Below are 16,332 nucleotides of genomic sequence, written 5' to 3' on the forward strand. Positions count from 1 at the left end.
AGAACAAGTTGTTTGTTAATGAAATGGAATGGAGTCGCATTCATTGTGGAAGTAAGAATACTAAGTAATTGTGTGATCATTACTGTTACGTGCCTCTTCCACATCTCCCTGTTGTTGTCCTAAATCAATTAATCTTTTCTATCGTTGGTCGGTAAGCTATTTGAAGCAGATAGCATATCTTATATGTATTCTGTAAGGTACCTTGAATACGTGTTTGAGTTAGTAAGTGATAATGAGTTTACAACCAGTGTTTTCCTATCCTTAATGCCATTACCATTAGATCAATATTGCAATTCCTGTGAGAGATGAAATGTTATTTTTACATATTGATGCTTTCATACTTTATTGTACTTTATCCTCTTTCCACTACTTACGCTGACAAATTTTAAGATTGGCATAGTTTAAAACCATCCCTGGATCAAATGTGTTGTGAGCCTGGATAGGTTAGTCAGTAGACAATCCAGATGTTTAATATGATGGTTTGGGATTCAAGTTTTGTGATTTTTTTTTTTTTTTGGAGATCAGATTAAAAGATCACAATGGTACCTTCTACCCTTATAATTTATTAATCCCATAGGAGAACTCAATTTTTTTCATAAGTAATTAATGTCTCCTGTTTGAGTCCTCTAGGTTAGTAATGTTATCCTGTGAATTTTGAGGCTAAATAATTCATATAGGGAAGACTCTATTCATGGGGTTCCTCTAATCCTAATAAAGAGGAGAGGATAGAAGTTGACAGAGTACAGGTAAGAACTGAAAAGAAACAGTCAAGTGAAAGAGTACAATTCAGTTACATCACAGACTGGCAGACCACTAAAAAGTGACACCTTTTATAAGTGCTTGTGTACAAATCTAAATACTTGGATTGATGAGATTGAGTGCCTGCTATTAACAGAGGACATTTGATGTAATAGGCATCACAGAAACTTGGTGGAACAATGATAATCAATGGGCCATGGAAATAGAAGAGTACAAGATATATAAGAATGACAGAATAGGTCATGCTGGTAGGGGAATGTTTCATATGAAAGCAAATATAGATTCAAAGGTGGTATAAATCTTTAATTAACTAAACTGTGTTATGGGATCTCAGTGGATAGAATTCTGTGCTTAAAAAACAAAAATACAGCAATGGTGATCCAGTGGATATAGTGTACTTGGATTTTAGAAAGTTTTGTGATAAAGTCCCTTACCAAAGGCTCTTAAGCAAAGTAAGCAGTCATGGAATAAGAGGGAAGGGACCCTCCTGGATCACTAACCGGTAAGGGACAGAAAATAAAGAGATATGAATAAATGGCCAGTTTTCAGAAATGAGAGAGGTAAATAGTTGTGTCCCAGAGGATTCTGTATTGTAAACAGTGCTGTTCAGCATGTGCAGAAATAACCTGGAAAAGGGGATAAACAGTGAGGTGGCAGAGTTGATAGATAAAGTCACTCAAAATAGTGCTGTTTTTTTTGCCAAGGTTCAGAGCTCAAAAAAAGAATTAAGTTCATGGGGGATGGGAGGTCCATCCATGGCTGTTAGCCAAAATGGTCAGGGATGCAACAAGTGTCAAACTGATAGAATCTGGAAGTGGATGACAGAGCATCTATGGATCCAACTGAAAAATTACCCCATTCTTCTCATTCTCTCTGACGCTTCTGGCATTGGCTACTGCCAGAAGGCAAGATGCCGGTCTTACCCATTTTTATGGTGGTGATTATGATGATGATCTGTTGTTCTTTTTAAAAAAAATAAATTGCTAGATTACTGTATAATCGCTCCAGTTGAAAGTTCTAAACATGGGTATGATACCACATGGGAATGTGAAATTGTCTAATTAAACACAATTAATGCTTAATTAAGCACAATTTTAAAAGGAGATGGAAAATTGAGATGATGAAAGTTAGAGTGTAAAAGAGCCAAAGAACACTGCGAGGAAGAAAGAATGATAGACATACAAATGCATTATTGTTCTATGCAGACTCCATCTTATTCACTCTCATAGTCCCCTATGCACACATTGAAAAGTGTGTGGAGACTCCATTGTCTGATATGATGTAAATAACTTGATGGATATATTTCATGCAAAAATTTCCTTTTGTCAGTATCTCAGTAGTAAAGACTAGGAGTTAGATGTTTTGTGTTGTATAGATTGAAAACAGTCATTAGCCGTTTCTACACATGCAAGCTACTTTGAAGTAGTGGCACTAACTTCGAAATAGCGCCCGTCACGGCTACACGTGTTGGGCGCTATTTCGATGTTAACATCGACGTTAGGCGGCAAGACGTCGAAGCCGCTAACCCCATGAGGGGATGGGAATAGCACCCTACTTCGAAGTTGAACGTCGAAGTAGGGCACGTGTAGCCGATCCGCGTCCCGCAACATCGAAATAGAGGGGTCCGCCATGGCGGCCATCAGCTGAGGGGTTGAGAGACGGTCTCTCTCCAGCCCCTGCGGGGCTCTATGGTCACTGTGTGCAGCAGCCCTTAGCCCAGGGCTTCTGGCTGCTGCTGCCGCAGCTGGGGATCCATGCTGCATGCACAGGGTCTGCAACCAGTTGTCGGGTCTGTGGATCTTGTGTTGTTTAGTGCAACTGTGTCTGGGAGGGGCTCTTTAAGGGAGCAGCTTGTTGTTGAGTCCGCCCTGTGACCCTGTCTGCAGCTGTGCCTGGCATCCTTATTTCGATGTGTGCTACTTTGGCGTGTAGACGTTCCCTCGCAGCGCCTGTTTCGATGTGGTGCTGCGCAACGTCGATGTTGAACGTCGACATTGCCAGCCCTGGAGGACGTGTAGACGTTATTCATCGAATAGCCTATTTCGATGTCGCTATATCGAAATAAGCTACTTCGATGTGGGCTTCACGTGTAGACGTAGCCATTGTGTCTATGCTGGTTTTATATCTATCTCTATATCTATAGAGATATAGATACAGTTAGCCAGAGTCAAAATAAAGGAACAGTTAAACAAACAAACACAAAAAAAGCAGAAGACCACAAAAGAAAAAACTGCCAGTGATGAGTGAGCTGTTTTTTCATCACATATATCAAGATGGAAGAGCCCTGCTGTACCCAGAAACCTACTTTGTAGCAGCTGACAAAGTTGAAGACATTTCCTGTTTTCTCTGGCGGGGCGGGGGCAGGGACAACAAGCCTTCCCCAAATCAGCCTTTTCTCACCCCCTCAGCTTTTTTCAGGCTCTATACAGAGTCTTTTCCAACAAGAGAGTGGCAAATATACCTTCATCCTTTGCTGGGCAGGGGACTCAGTTATTCTTTCAACTCCAATAAAACGCAAGAATATTCTTCTCAGAAGTATCAGGGAATAAAGTATGGCTTCTTATATCCCTGGCTGTTTTTTTCCAATATTCCGGCAATGATTGCCGTTCCTTGACTGTCTTGAAGAGATGCAATGGAATATGTAGCATTTCAACATTGTGAACCCTCACGTATGGCACACTGTAAAGGCTGGAATAATATTCCTGATGCATGTGTTTACTTGGTTTCCTGGATCCACACCTAGCTCTTACGTCAACATTCAGCTCGCATCTGCAGTTCTGATGCTCAGTTCCATGGGGCCAGTTTGTAAGTATGGTCTAATCTATGAATTAAGTAAATTGTTGTAATGTTGCAAGTGGTTGTTAAATATCTCACTGTTGATTATAACCACTACCTATGAAGAGCTATTTCAATATCCACTGCTCTGTTTTACCCATCTGCAAAACCCAGCATGGAGAGCATTGTTTCTTTATGAGAGCAATTTGCTGGTTTAAAAATAAGTATGCGACAGACCCTGTACTGATTGAGTCTTTTCTAGTTACTTCAATGAGTTAAGTTTTTACCTTTTTTTTTTGATTCCCATGTATACTGCAGAGCCCATAAATAAAAGGAGCTTAAGCTTTTTTTTTTTTGTGCTTGTGAGAGAATTGCTGGTTAAGTTCTGACCATGAAGCCAAATTATGCCCAGAGTTGCACCTTTACATTCAGGTAAATTGAAGGTTTGCAAATGTTTAACGAAGAACAGATTTGAAAATGGTATTATTATACAGAAGTACCCGTGTGCATTATTTCTCCATGGAATCTTTATTTATGATACCGAGTCATAAAAGAACATACCTTGGCTCTCAGATTCTAGCTTGACCATTAGGAATAAAATAGGATCGTTTTTCCTTTTGAGCATTTCCTCTCTCCTTTGGAGTCGTCTTATCCGGTGGTTCTCCACAGGCAAAAATATGGTTCTATATCTGCAGTGAGGATCTCAAACAGCAGAAATGGAGCACTTAGGTGCAGAAATTTCTTCCCAAGAGGCTAAACTGGCTGCAATAATAGAATGGCTTCCATTTATTTGCAGTTTTATTTAGGAGTATTAATTGTTGCAGGTAGAGGTGTGCACAGTGAACTTACTTCGGAATCTTGAGGCGATCCCTCATGAAGAGGAATCAAAATTCAACACCTTGAAGACATTGTTTTAGGAGAGCATCTTGAAGATGGATGCTGAAGACCGGGTTGGAGATAAGAGTGCCAGATTATCCTTCATTGTCCTCACCTCGATCAACCTGGATGAGCAGCTAGAGAATCTGCATGAAAATCAGATATTAAAATAATCAAAAATAAATGTTAAATGAGCACTGGTTAAGGATTTTCTGGTTTATCATTAGTGTTTTTTTTTCTCTGTGATCTATATCATTAATAAATATAATTACACAACAAAGTTTACTGTGCTGAAGTATTGTATTTCTTCTGCCTGTGTCTAATTTTATTACACCCCTGCATTATTTTAATATGTTACATGTTTCCCAAACAGGTAGAGTAAACTCTCTCATATTCGGCAGTCTGTCCTCCCTAACTCTCAAATAATGTAATCATTTTAGTTATATTTTTCATAAGTACATTGTGGTAAAAGTAAACACAAATAAATACAGCAAATACAGTGTAAGTTTACAGTGTACACAATAATGCTGTTATTGGTAAATAAAGTACTCTGCATACATTTGTTTTCCTTAATATCGAATCTTGTTTTTCTTTAGTGCTATATATTGCTAGGTATACTTCCAGACTACGTGACTATCTGGCAACCTCCTATCCTGAGGCTGCTGGATATGAAAGAATTTATTGTAATTTACAAATGAGAGAGAACAATCAGAATCCACTGGGCATAGAAAAATCAACTATGCATAGATCTGTTTTAATTCTATTCCATGCATACCTCTGCTGTTGTGTAAATCATGCAGCACTCTATGATGTACTTCCAAAAACTACTTCTGCGCATATGTTCATGGCAGCTTATCTCTGAACTTGTGTGTGTGTGTGTGTGAGAGAGAGAGAGAGAAACACACGTTTTCAGTGTCATTAGAAATCAATGGGGAAGATCTGGAACAAATTATTTATTTTGTTCTTCCTGCCAGAATTCTTGTCTTCTACACTCTCCATGTGTCCAGGGTGTCTCTGTATGTGGCAATATTTTAAAAGTCATATATGTGCACAAACAAATGTTCCTGAACTATTTCTTTAATGTATTTGCATTGTGCTGAAGAGGAGACATGTGGGGCTAACACATTAAAGAAGTAGTTCAGGAACATTTGTTTGTGCACATATATGACTTCTTTTCATCTTCACTTTCTAACTATCTGTTTTCTTCAGCAAGTCTAGTACTTGGAATATTTCAAGGAAAATCCAATTATTCATTCATTTTTCATTTTCATTTTGTTTTTTTTTTCCTCCTTATGCCAAATGCAGTACATAATCTTGTTCTGCTCTTCTGTCTTTTTTTCTGAAGTAATCCTTTTGAAGACTCTAGTTTCTTTGAACAACAAGCAGTATTTAGTCCCATCAATAGAAGCAGGATGGCCTAGATTGAATAACAGAAGTCTTATCTGGACATATGTTAAAGTCCCCAAAGTTTGCCACCAAACCCCTAGGACAGTGCATGGTCAGGGAATTAAAGGAACAAGTAAATGCATGAAGTAAGTGCCAGATGTGTTGGTATTTTTAATCTTTGCTAAAAATAGTAGGTACTCTTCCCCAACTCCTACACAAAAAACGAGGGTCTCTGTGCATTGTTGAATGGTGTTGGAACAGTGGTGTCCAATAGCAATTCAAGGATCCCCACATTGTTTGTGTTAGTGGTCCTCCACATTTGCCACAGGACCCCCTTCCTTGTTCTAACTCAATGTGCTCCCACTCCCCCAGAGCCAGGCACCCCCAACCCTCCACCCACTCTAACTCAATGCCCTCCCTCAGAGACAGGCGCCCCCAGCCTACCCTCTCCAACTGAATGTGCCAATGAGTCGCTGGAGTGGAGGCTCCTGGGGCTGTAGAAGCCGAGGCCGCAGGAGCCAGGCTGGAGCCATGCTGGGGCAAGATGCACAGGAGGAGCCACCACCTCTGCCACTGCTGTCATGAGCTTGTCCCACCAAGTGGTAGGGCGCATGTGTGGAACAAGCAGAGGACCCTCCATGTGTGTGCCCCGAGGAGCAGCATTTTGCCACACCACGGTGTCCTGTTCGCCACATGTGGTGAGTGGCCATGGTGGTGGATGCTTCCTTGTATGTATGTTTCCAACATAATGTTATTTGAAAGTATACTATGAGTGTATTAACCAGTGCCCCCTATAATTTTGTCCATCCATCACCAGAATAAATTTTGTTATCTGCACCAAGGCATATGTGGATGTGCATCACCAATAGAACACATGCTCCTGGCTGTGGGCAATCGTGGGTACTCTGCTTAACCAGCTGGATGGCACCTGAATCTCTCCTGGTAGACTGCACATGTTCATCTTACAGGCAACACTGGTTCTGGGCTTTCCACGTTCCATTTAAGACAGACCTAAGAACTTTAGACACCCCCAATCACGTATTTCAAAAGTTTTAGGACAGAATACAATAGTGCCTTCTCTCTCGAGCAGAAGAACTTTGGGAAGAAAAGAGACTGGTGCCCCAATTTAAAAGAATATGCATAGGGGTCTTGTGATCTTTCCATATACTTGGCTCTAGACATGAGAATCCAAGAGGTTAATTTTTAAAATGCATATAACGTTGGAACTGCGTGACTCCCACTAGCCTTGTAATGGGATTTACAATGCCGACAACTCTTTAAAAATTTACTTCGTCTTGTTAGTTGTCACATTGCAGTTTTCTAGTAAATTTGGTAGTGTGCCACATTTTCTGTGTAAATTAAAAGGCAAAAATTTTGTTACATCTGACAAACACACTTAAACTATATCATTGGCATAGCTATGGATGTCTTCATTCATTTTAATGGGATGTTAACATCAAAGCTTATTTTTCCGCTGGTTATCCACAACAACAAACCACATTAAAAAGGTCTCAATTTTAAGAACAGCTGGGTCTACCTTTATTACTGACTGGAAATGCTTGTGGTAAGATTTTAGTCTTAAATGAAATCATCTTTATTATCCAGTTAGATAAGCACACTGAGACCTTGCCTACACTAAAAGGGCTTGCTGGTATCGCTATAGCAGCAAACCCTCATAGGGAAGATGCAATTCTATTGGCAAAATATTTCTTCTGCAGAATCATTTATACCAGTTCTCCAAGCAAAATAAGTTGCACCATCAAAAGGGTATTTTGTCACCATAATAATCCCATTTGCACTGTGCTTTTATCCCAGCAGAGCTATTTTTGCACACTCCTAACAAAAACCGTTTTAAGTGTAGACTAGGCCCATAATATACAAGTTTGTTGTTTTGGCTTTGAGTTTTTTAACTCTCAAGTCTAGTCATTTATCTGGATTTTGTTGGTTAACCTCTCAGGATAAAATGAATCTCTCAACAAAATAAAAATAAATACAGGATATATTTGTAGGTTCTTCTCTTGTTTTCACCTGAGCTTGCAGCGTTTTATTCTTATTTTTAAATATATTCTGATTATCGTTTCAAAATAAGAAATGTTACTTAATATTTCAGTATTGCTAAATTCATCTCTGTAGGCATCTTCAGAGTGTACCTGATGCTGCACCATATCTAGCTTAGGGTACGTGTTCACTACAAGGAAGATTGACCCTGCTGTAGATCATCTTCCAGAGTTCGATTTAGCGTGGCTAGTAGGGACATGCTAAGTCGAAATTAAGAGGGTGTCTGTGTCAGCACTGGCACTCCCTCATTTGGAGTAAGGGAAGTTGACAGGCACGTTCGCTCCCATTGACCTCCCTTAGTGGAGAAGGCGCAGAGGCTCAAATTAAGGTATGTCAACTTTAACTATGTAATTAACATAGTTGGAATTGCATACCTTAATTCGAATCTTTCGCTGTAATGTAGACTTGCCTTAAGTTGACTGTTCTTCACTTTGGCACTCTTATTTTTAATTGAGGTTACACATGAGCCATAACATTTTTCTCAGTTCCTTGCAGAGAGTGGATTTGTTCTTTCATTCTTTAAACAACTCATCAGGTATAGTTTCTCCTTCTGTGTTTGTTTTTAAAAACTGATTTAAGATAAGCTGAAAAAAATCCCATATAGACAAGGCTTTGTGACCCTCCAAGCCTCCTGTGTTTTATAGGAGAATTAGGTTGCTAAGTTTTAGAACTGCTTGAAAAACAAAATTTTGATGGCAAAATGGAAATTGAATACTTAGGCAAGTTTTTGTAATATTTTTTCCAACCAGTTCCACACCTTTTACTTTCAGAAAGTGTTAAGTGCTCCTCAGTTGTCCAAAGATTTCCATTACGCCTAAGATGAGAAGGAATGAAAACTGGGAGATTTGGAGGAATATTTTGATATGTCTCTTATTGTTTGAGAGAAGTGTGTTCTCATATCCGGCGAGTGAGAAAAAATACAACTGTAGTTATTGTTGTAATACGTGGTGAGATTATGTTCCAGAACAAGACCAAATGACATTTCCACATGTTCCTAGACATAGGATGGCAAAATGTAGATATTTATCCATAACAATACCTGCAATCCAGGATAAAAAAGAAAAGGTCATAAAACCACACCTAGGCGCTGGTATGCGGTCATATCCTTTGTGTGTTTGAAGTTCATAATATGGCTGAAGTACACTATAGCAAAAAGATTTGCTATGAAAAATAGATGTGAGAAAATAGAGCCCTCGATATTATTTTGAAATTTTATGTTTAAAGCTATCAAAGCTTATGGAAATTGTTGCAAAAATATTTCCTTTACTTAAAAAGTTTCCATGCAGAAGTTGAATACAGAAGATATTTTAGAATATGGTTCATCAGTTAGTGTAACAGATACATTTCCCCAAGCACCACATGGCCTGGATCAAAGCATCTCATGACTTGGATCAGTGCAGTCAAATCATTATGTATTGATTGGAATCCCACTGGAGGATTAACCCCTTAATGGTCATAAGAATTTTTTTCTTTAACCTCAGTTTCAGTGGTTATTAAGCACTGTGATATTTCCACCAAAGCTTAGACAGGGTAACAGCCCCTGCTAAGCCTTTGGCATTGCAGAATTCTTTGATTATTGCACGTTTCCTTTTTCCTTATGAATTTTACTTTTGAAAACATTTGTGATTCCCTTTATTGTAGTTTAAAAAGTATGTACTAGTGCGATAAAGGCATCGTAGAAAGGAGAAGAAAATACTAGGTGGAAAATATGGTGGTAAATTAGAGTTGCAAATAATAGGAGTTTTTCCTTTATATAACCATTTTGAATGCGTTAACTCCTAGGTATGCAGCATTTTAAGAAACTATGTTGCTGTACGTAAACAGCTTTTCATATTGATGCAGTCGAACTGTAAATGTATCATATTTGTTAATTTCTTAACAAAGTCTTGCGTATTAAGCGTGTCTATCAAATGATTTTCCCTATCAGTGTTCATTTAAATTCTTTACAAAGTTTTTAGTTAATGAATGAAATGTAGGTGGTATATACAAAAGAGATCTGGGATGGCACATGCATTTAGTCTGCAAATGATGTTTAATTTCGGGGGTTTTATGGGTTTTTTTTTGGGTTTTTTTTTTTGGTTTTTTTTAAGTCAAGGGTGGGGTAAGTTGAGTTCATGAAACGTAATAGTCAGATCCTCAACCTGTTGTTGTGTGTGTTTTGTTAGCATCTTTGCTGAAGTGAATTTATCCAGAACCCTCCATCATAAAATTTCTCCTTTGTTTCTTTCCTTCAGTTTATCCCACGAGGAGCATTCACATAGCCATCCACTTTATGGGCATGGTGTATGCAAATGGCCAGGCTGTGAAGCAGTTTGTGAAGACTTCCAGTCATTTCTAAAGTAAGATTTTTTTTTTTTGATCACTTATATTTTATCCTGAGCATGCCCTCTAATTGTCTTATGCTTTCTCGCCAAGGCCTATCTCAGACTCATTGAATACCACAGAAAACTCCCATTGATTGAGTATACTGGGCTTTGGATCTAAAGTACATTTTAATAAGGAATGGTGAATTACTCCTATAGGAAAAAGGAAGTCTGTAACTCACATAGTCTCATCACTGCTGTGCTGCTATACATTATAGTGCTTGAATGTTTGTGTGTATTTTTTCTACTTAACTATTCCATTTAAAAATGACTGAAATTTTGTAGGATGCAACCTTAATTTAACCTTTATTTCACTTTAATTTTCAAAATTTAGTCTTACATTAATACCTTAATTGATCAGAGAGAATTGCATGGCATCAGGTGAAATTAATTTGTCAAACAAGTAACTAACGAGCAAAGTGTAGACTACTAAAAATAAACTGTAATTATGTTTATTGGGCCCCTGCAGTTTTCTGCTGCCCTTTGGACACTGCCAAAGTACACAGTTTTACATGTTGCATAAACGGTGCATTATTGGCTGGTGTGGGTTAATGCATGGATCCCACCACCATGAAGGGAAGGCTGTGTGATGGGGTTCAGGGGTCCCCCTGCACTGCACCCCGTCCGCTGGCAGGAGAGACTCTCACTCAGCAGGTACAACAGCAGGTTTATTAGGCAACAGATGTCCAGTTTCTCACAGAAGCAACAGCATAGCAGCCAGAGACAGTCCTTCCAACCTGTCCTGGGGGGAAGACCCCGAGGGGTGTCCCTCTGGGGTGTAGCTTTCCCCCCTCCTCAGCTGGCTGCCTTCCAGCTCTCCCTTTTCCTCGCCTCTGACTGCCGCCCCCGATTCAAAACCCAGCTCAGCTCCTCCCTGCTCTTTGTTCAGGCAGAGGTGTTATCTGCCAGTTGTAGCCCCAGGGTCATCCTTAGCCACTGGGAGCTGCTGCTTGCCTCGGACATCCAGCCTGACTCACCCATGCACTCCCCCCACTCCATCACAGGCTGTCATAAATCTCCCATAGCTCTTCTACAAGTAATTGCCTCCTCCGTCAAGGACGAAGTATAAACGCAGAGGTAAACGTAAGCTGGTGCTCCTCTCTGGCAAGATGTTGCCAGCTGTCTGGGACATTTGGCTCCAAGAGGAGGCACAGCACACTCCCTGATCAGCTCCCGCAGCTCTCTTGGCTGCTGTGCTAAGCAACAGGCAGCCAGTTAGGATAAAGGGGCTAGCTGGGGTGACACTCCCCCAAGGTGCAGGGACTGTCCCAGTCACAAGCCTCCCCCACACCCTACCCTAAGAGCAGCATTGGGGGAGGGCTGTTGTTCCCTTCCTGTTGCTCTCAAGGTGGATGGGTGGGTGGGATCTGAGCCCCCTGCACTCCACCCCACACTTAAATTTCTTACAGGTACTGTCATATTGCAACCCCTTCTAACCCTTTGCTTTGAGCCCTCCCCTTCTGGGGGAGGTGAGGGTTTACGCAAGAGTACCTGTAAGAAATTTAAATTACTTTCACCTCTGCACAAATGTAGTAATATTGCATCACATAATATCTCATTCTCTGAGTGGATCACTAGGCACAGTTAGACTGTTGGTAGGTCTTTGATCTGGGCCGCTGCTAGAATCTCCTAGATTTGGTTCTGTTGTTACATCCAACAGAGCAAATGCTGCAGCAACATATGTGAATTGAATGCACAAAGGGGAAAATTCTTCTGTTGTGTTTACACTGCTATGCAAATGGAATAAGTCTATAGAAATTCATGGAACAGCTGGAAATGCACATGGGAGCAATTGAGCAGAATTCAGACAAATTCTTTAGGAAGCCCTATTAGATATGTTGGTCCTTTCTTGGGACAGTTCTGAAGAATTGGAGAGGGTGGGGTGTATTTTTGGTTGTTTTTTAATATTGTATGTTATGGCCTGGATTTAACATTTTTTTGCTTGCGAAACACAACAGGCCAATCCTGGTCCAATTGAAGTCAAAACTCCCATTTAATTCAGTGAGAGCAGGAATAGGCCCAGTATAAACATGCGTTACAACTACGGAGTGGTGCAGTAATGCAAAGGGTCTCATTATAAGAGGATTACAAAATAAGAAGGTACTAGTCCTAGATTTCCATGAAGGATGGCCTCATTTCTTTCAGTTCATCTTGTTGTTCACTTAGTGAAATAAATGCTAATCTCTTATACTTGCCAGCTCATTTATATTCATATGCCATTCTATAACATTTGGTTCTTTAAAACAATTCTAAATTTCATTACGTTTAGTGAAGAGAGAGATTTTGGATTTGACAGCTTTGGAGACTGGAATTCTCTGTTTATTCACCTGGGGCAGATTTTGTCACCTTCCTCTTTCTCTGGATTTAATCCCACTAGTTTTAGCAATAATACTGCTGGAGCAAGTTAGTATTCTGCATGCTTATGGGTTAGATTCTTCCATGCTTAAGTTATGCATATGAATAGGGATGACATATGCTACCTGTCAGTGTCCATCAACCTCTTACCCCTAACGTGGGACCATCTCTGTGGGTGATGGGTAGATCAGTCTCCATGCATTCAGCCAGAGGGCTCTTCACTGACACTAAGAACATTTGCCTATTAGTGTCAGGTGTGGGGATACTTCTTTGGCATGTTCATCTATCCTACCAGCAGCAGGACTGAGACCATGGACTCCTTTCTGAGCTCTCTGAACAGCCATTAGATTGTAACAATTTCCGGTAATTTTGAATGTTGGCTAAATTTGAGCCATAGCCTCGGGGTAAAAGGTTCCATCTGGACTTTTCCCTAAACCATCCATACCTCCACATTTAGATTCTTTTTCCACTTCTAGTTTTGAAGTGCCTTTTTTTCCCCTATTAAATTCTCTCTCAACAACAAAACCATATTTCTCATACCTGTTGAGTTGCCGAAATTTTCCCGGTACACAAATTCAACAATCCCAGGGATTATCTCTCCACAAAATGATATCAATACTGTGTGATGCTTCACCCAGAATGTATGTAGAATGGCTATCCCCAGGCAACAAATTGACATTGCTAGAGAAGTGGGCATTGCTTTATATAATGACACCATAGCCCTCCAGAATTCTTGCCTCTCTTGTGGAGTGGATGCTCTTATGTTTTATTGTTTTTTTTTAAAGTTTTTATTTTTTTGCTGAAAATGGCTGAAGCTTTTGTATCAGTGGACCTCTGTAATTGTACATGCTGTACCTGTATAAACCTTGGAAACGGGTCTTTTATACACAGCCCAAGATAAAATAAATAGCCCCCAGTAAGTGAAATACTGGTTGCTTATCAGTTGAGCATTACTTAATTTCATTCACCCTAGTGAAAGTGTCTGCTATAGAGAATGAAAAGAAGTTATACCTGGAATGAAAGCGTTATAGGCCTATAAATTGATGATGTAGTTACAGGAGAAAAAGGACTCGCAGGTCTAAAATCACGGTTCTTTTTTTTTTTTTCCCCCTCCTGAGGAAGAAATATCATAACTGTTGGTAAATCAGAAAGAGAGATATGACACTCTTCTGTGATCATTCTGTAGTGTTTGTTCCCAAGGTGAGGTACACCACAGAGCCCTTGATTTCAAAGATAAATACTGTACAAATAACAATCCTGGTTGTCTTTCACTCACAGCCAACAGGAGGATGCTTATCACAGCCAGCAGACACACAGTCTATTGTATGCATTTATTTCCCTGTTTCTTTTCCAAATAAGTTGCAGTTTTAGTTTTGAGGGTTTTTTTTTTTTTTTTTGGTTTGGTAATCTCTTGGCCATTGGTTATTTTACAATGGTTATATCAGTAAAAACTAATTGATATCAGCAGGTACTTCTGCTAAGTCTAATGAAATAGTTGCACCCTGCATTGCCTAGAATACATAGATAATATAAAAACAAAAACAAATCCAGTTTCCCTGCTGTGATCTAGTGGCCTTATTCCAAATGCCACAAAACCAAGGTGAAGACTTTAGGGAGAAGACATGCCTTGTATTATACGTTTACCTGTTACTCATATGGTAATCTGATATGGAAAAACAGTGACACATGAAGTTACCTTAAAATTGGTAATCTTTATTTTTTTCTTGTATGTTTTTAACGATTATGTACAGGAAAAGGATCAGTTCTTCCCTACAGTACTGTTAGTTCTGGGAAATCTTTTTTCGGGTGTATAGTCGTTTATTTGTCAAAATACACAGACATCCAGGTCGCACATTGCAGTGCACGACAAAACTGAGTGGTGCAGGACTGCTTGTTTTTTTTTTAAATACTATCATGATTTGGGCATTGTCAGTCTCAGAATAGTATCTGTAATCTGAATGTTCATTTTAACTGGGATCGCACCCCTTTTGAGTGATGTGGCAATCATACCTAAAGATATGCTGGTTGCCTGCTTTATGTGAATTTAACTTTAATGAAGCTGAGGAGGATTTCTGTGAAAGAAACTACTAAGTGCACTCTGTAATGTTTTCACAAGTGTTTTTATCATGGTAACATCTTGTTTACTTTAGTTGCCTGCCTAAAACTACTTGGAACATGTTAAGAAAACATTTCAAGTAAGCTTCTACAAAGAGGCTTTTGTTTAGCAGCAACTGTGAGGCAGCTCAGCTCACAAAGGTGTTAACTTTCAACCCCTTAAGCACTTCCACATGAAATTCCAGCAACTATGTTTGTGGTTTTGGAAAAAGAAAGTGTGTGTTAAAGAACCCAGGTATATGCTAATACATGTTGAAGTAAGCCGGAAATCATAAATTGTTTCAAACACATTAGTTGCCATCATTTGCATCTCAGAATGTTCTGCAATGAAATCATCTAGTTAGCACAACAGAAACTTTTGATCCAATGGCTAGAGCAGTAAAGGCATGTCTATAGATGTTTGGATCTTTAAATACATGATGTCCCCAATTCGATTTTTCAAACACAAAAAATTGCCTGCTAAAGGTGTTTGACTGTTAATCCATTATCAGTGATAGTAAGGCAACTGAAGTGCAGTTGTTCCATAAAATCTGTTCTTTGTGAAACCATGTTGATACTTACTGATGAAAGAACTGATTTTATTTTCTAGATTTACACATTTTGAGCTGCAGTTCCAATTCGAATGTTGCAGTTTCTTTTACAAGGCCCTTATTGACCTTTCTGACATTGTGTGGAAGTTGAAGACCTTTCCAATAGTTACATTGCTTAGAGAGGTCAGAGTGGCTTAAATACCACAGTGCCCCCTAGTGATATGTGACGTATTAGAAGGAAAAGTTTTAGATAGTAGCCCAAAGTAGCATCACAGACGTTTGTGTACTTCATTCTAACTTATGAATAAGTGAAGAGCTAATGAGTTTAGTCTAACTCATATAATTTTAGTTTTTTGTGCATATATACATAATTTTTATTTTGTGATTAATATTTTCGGTGCACTGGAAAATTCAGTATGTAATGGTATTTATATTATATTTATAACACAATGAATATACTTACCTAGACATATTCTTATATTATATGCTATATTTTAAAGTGTTCTTAGTTTATGTTTCACATTATAATTTCCGGTATGTAATCTGAAAGCATTACTTAAAAGACAAGGATCATCTTTGTTTCATACTTTTATTGACACTGTCTACCATATTACTGCTATGTCTAAATGGTAAAATTTATTATTAGCAATAGTGTCACAAACGTCTGAGACAGCGATTTTCCTTTCAATAAAAGTAGTTAAAAACCTTTTAGAAAATCCATAATTTTGATTGCTGGTACTTCATAAATGTGTAACTGGTACTTTTTAGCTGTCTCTTTAGGGAAAAATGAGTTTTATCACCTGCAGTACCTGGGTTAATGAAATTGTGTGTTGGAATTTAGCCAGAATGAAAGATGAGATCATTCGGTGGCACTGATATTGGCAACAGGTATCATAAAAGAGCTTTGACTCTTTTTAGCGAAGTATCATTAGTTTAAAATGGGGGAGGGGGAATATTTGTCATTTGCAAAGTCTCTGAACTTGTATGATTTTAATATGCTGTAATATCCAAAGCCCAAGTGACCTAAAAGCTTCAGGCAAGGCCAAAAGAAACACAGCGGAGTGTCCATCAGTAGCTAGTAAAGGAATTTTCTTGCCTCAGATTTCAAATCCAGT

General features: G+C 39.0%; 1 protein-coding gene across 16 annotated transcripts in view; it reads left to right on the forward strand.

The window, feature by feature from the left end:
* The window catches only part of FOXP1 (forkhead box P1), a 556,626-nt gene that overhangs the window by 494,381 nt on the left and 45,913 nt on the right, over positions 1 to 16,332 (forward strand). For all 16 annotated transcript variants that reach the window (XM_075005970.1, XM_075005965.1, XM_075005964.1 and 13 more), the window contains one exon: positions 10,089 to 10,193. In XM_075005970.1, the coding sequence (XP_074862071.1) occupies positions 10,089 to 10,193 (105 nt within the window). The remainder of the gene's footprint in view (positions 1 to 10,088; positions 10,194 to 16,332) is intronic.

Source organism: Carettochelys insculpta, chromosome 11, assembly GCF_033958435.1.
Source record: "Carettochelys insculpta isolate YL-2023 chromosome 11, ASM3395843v1, whole genome shotgun sequence".
Classification (NCBI taxonomy): domain Eukaryota; kingdom Metazoa; phylum Chordata; order Testudines; family Carettochelyidae; genus Carettochelys; species Carettochelys insculpta.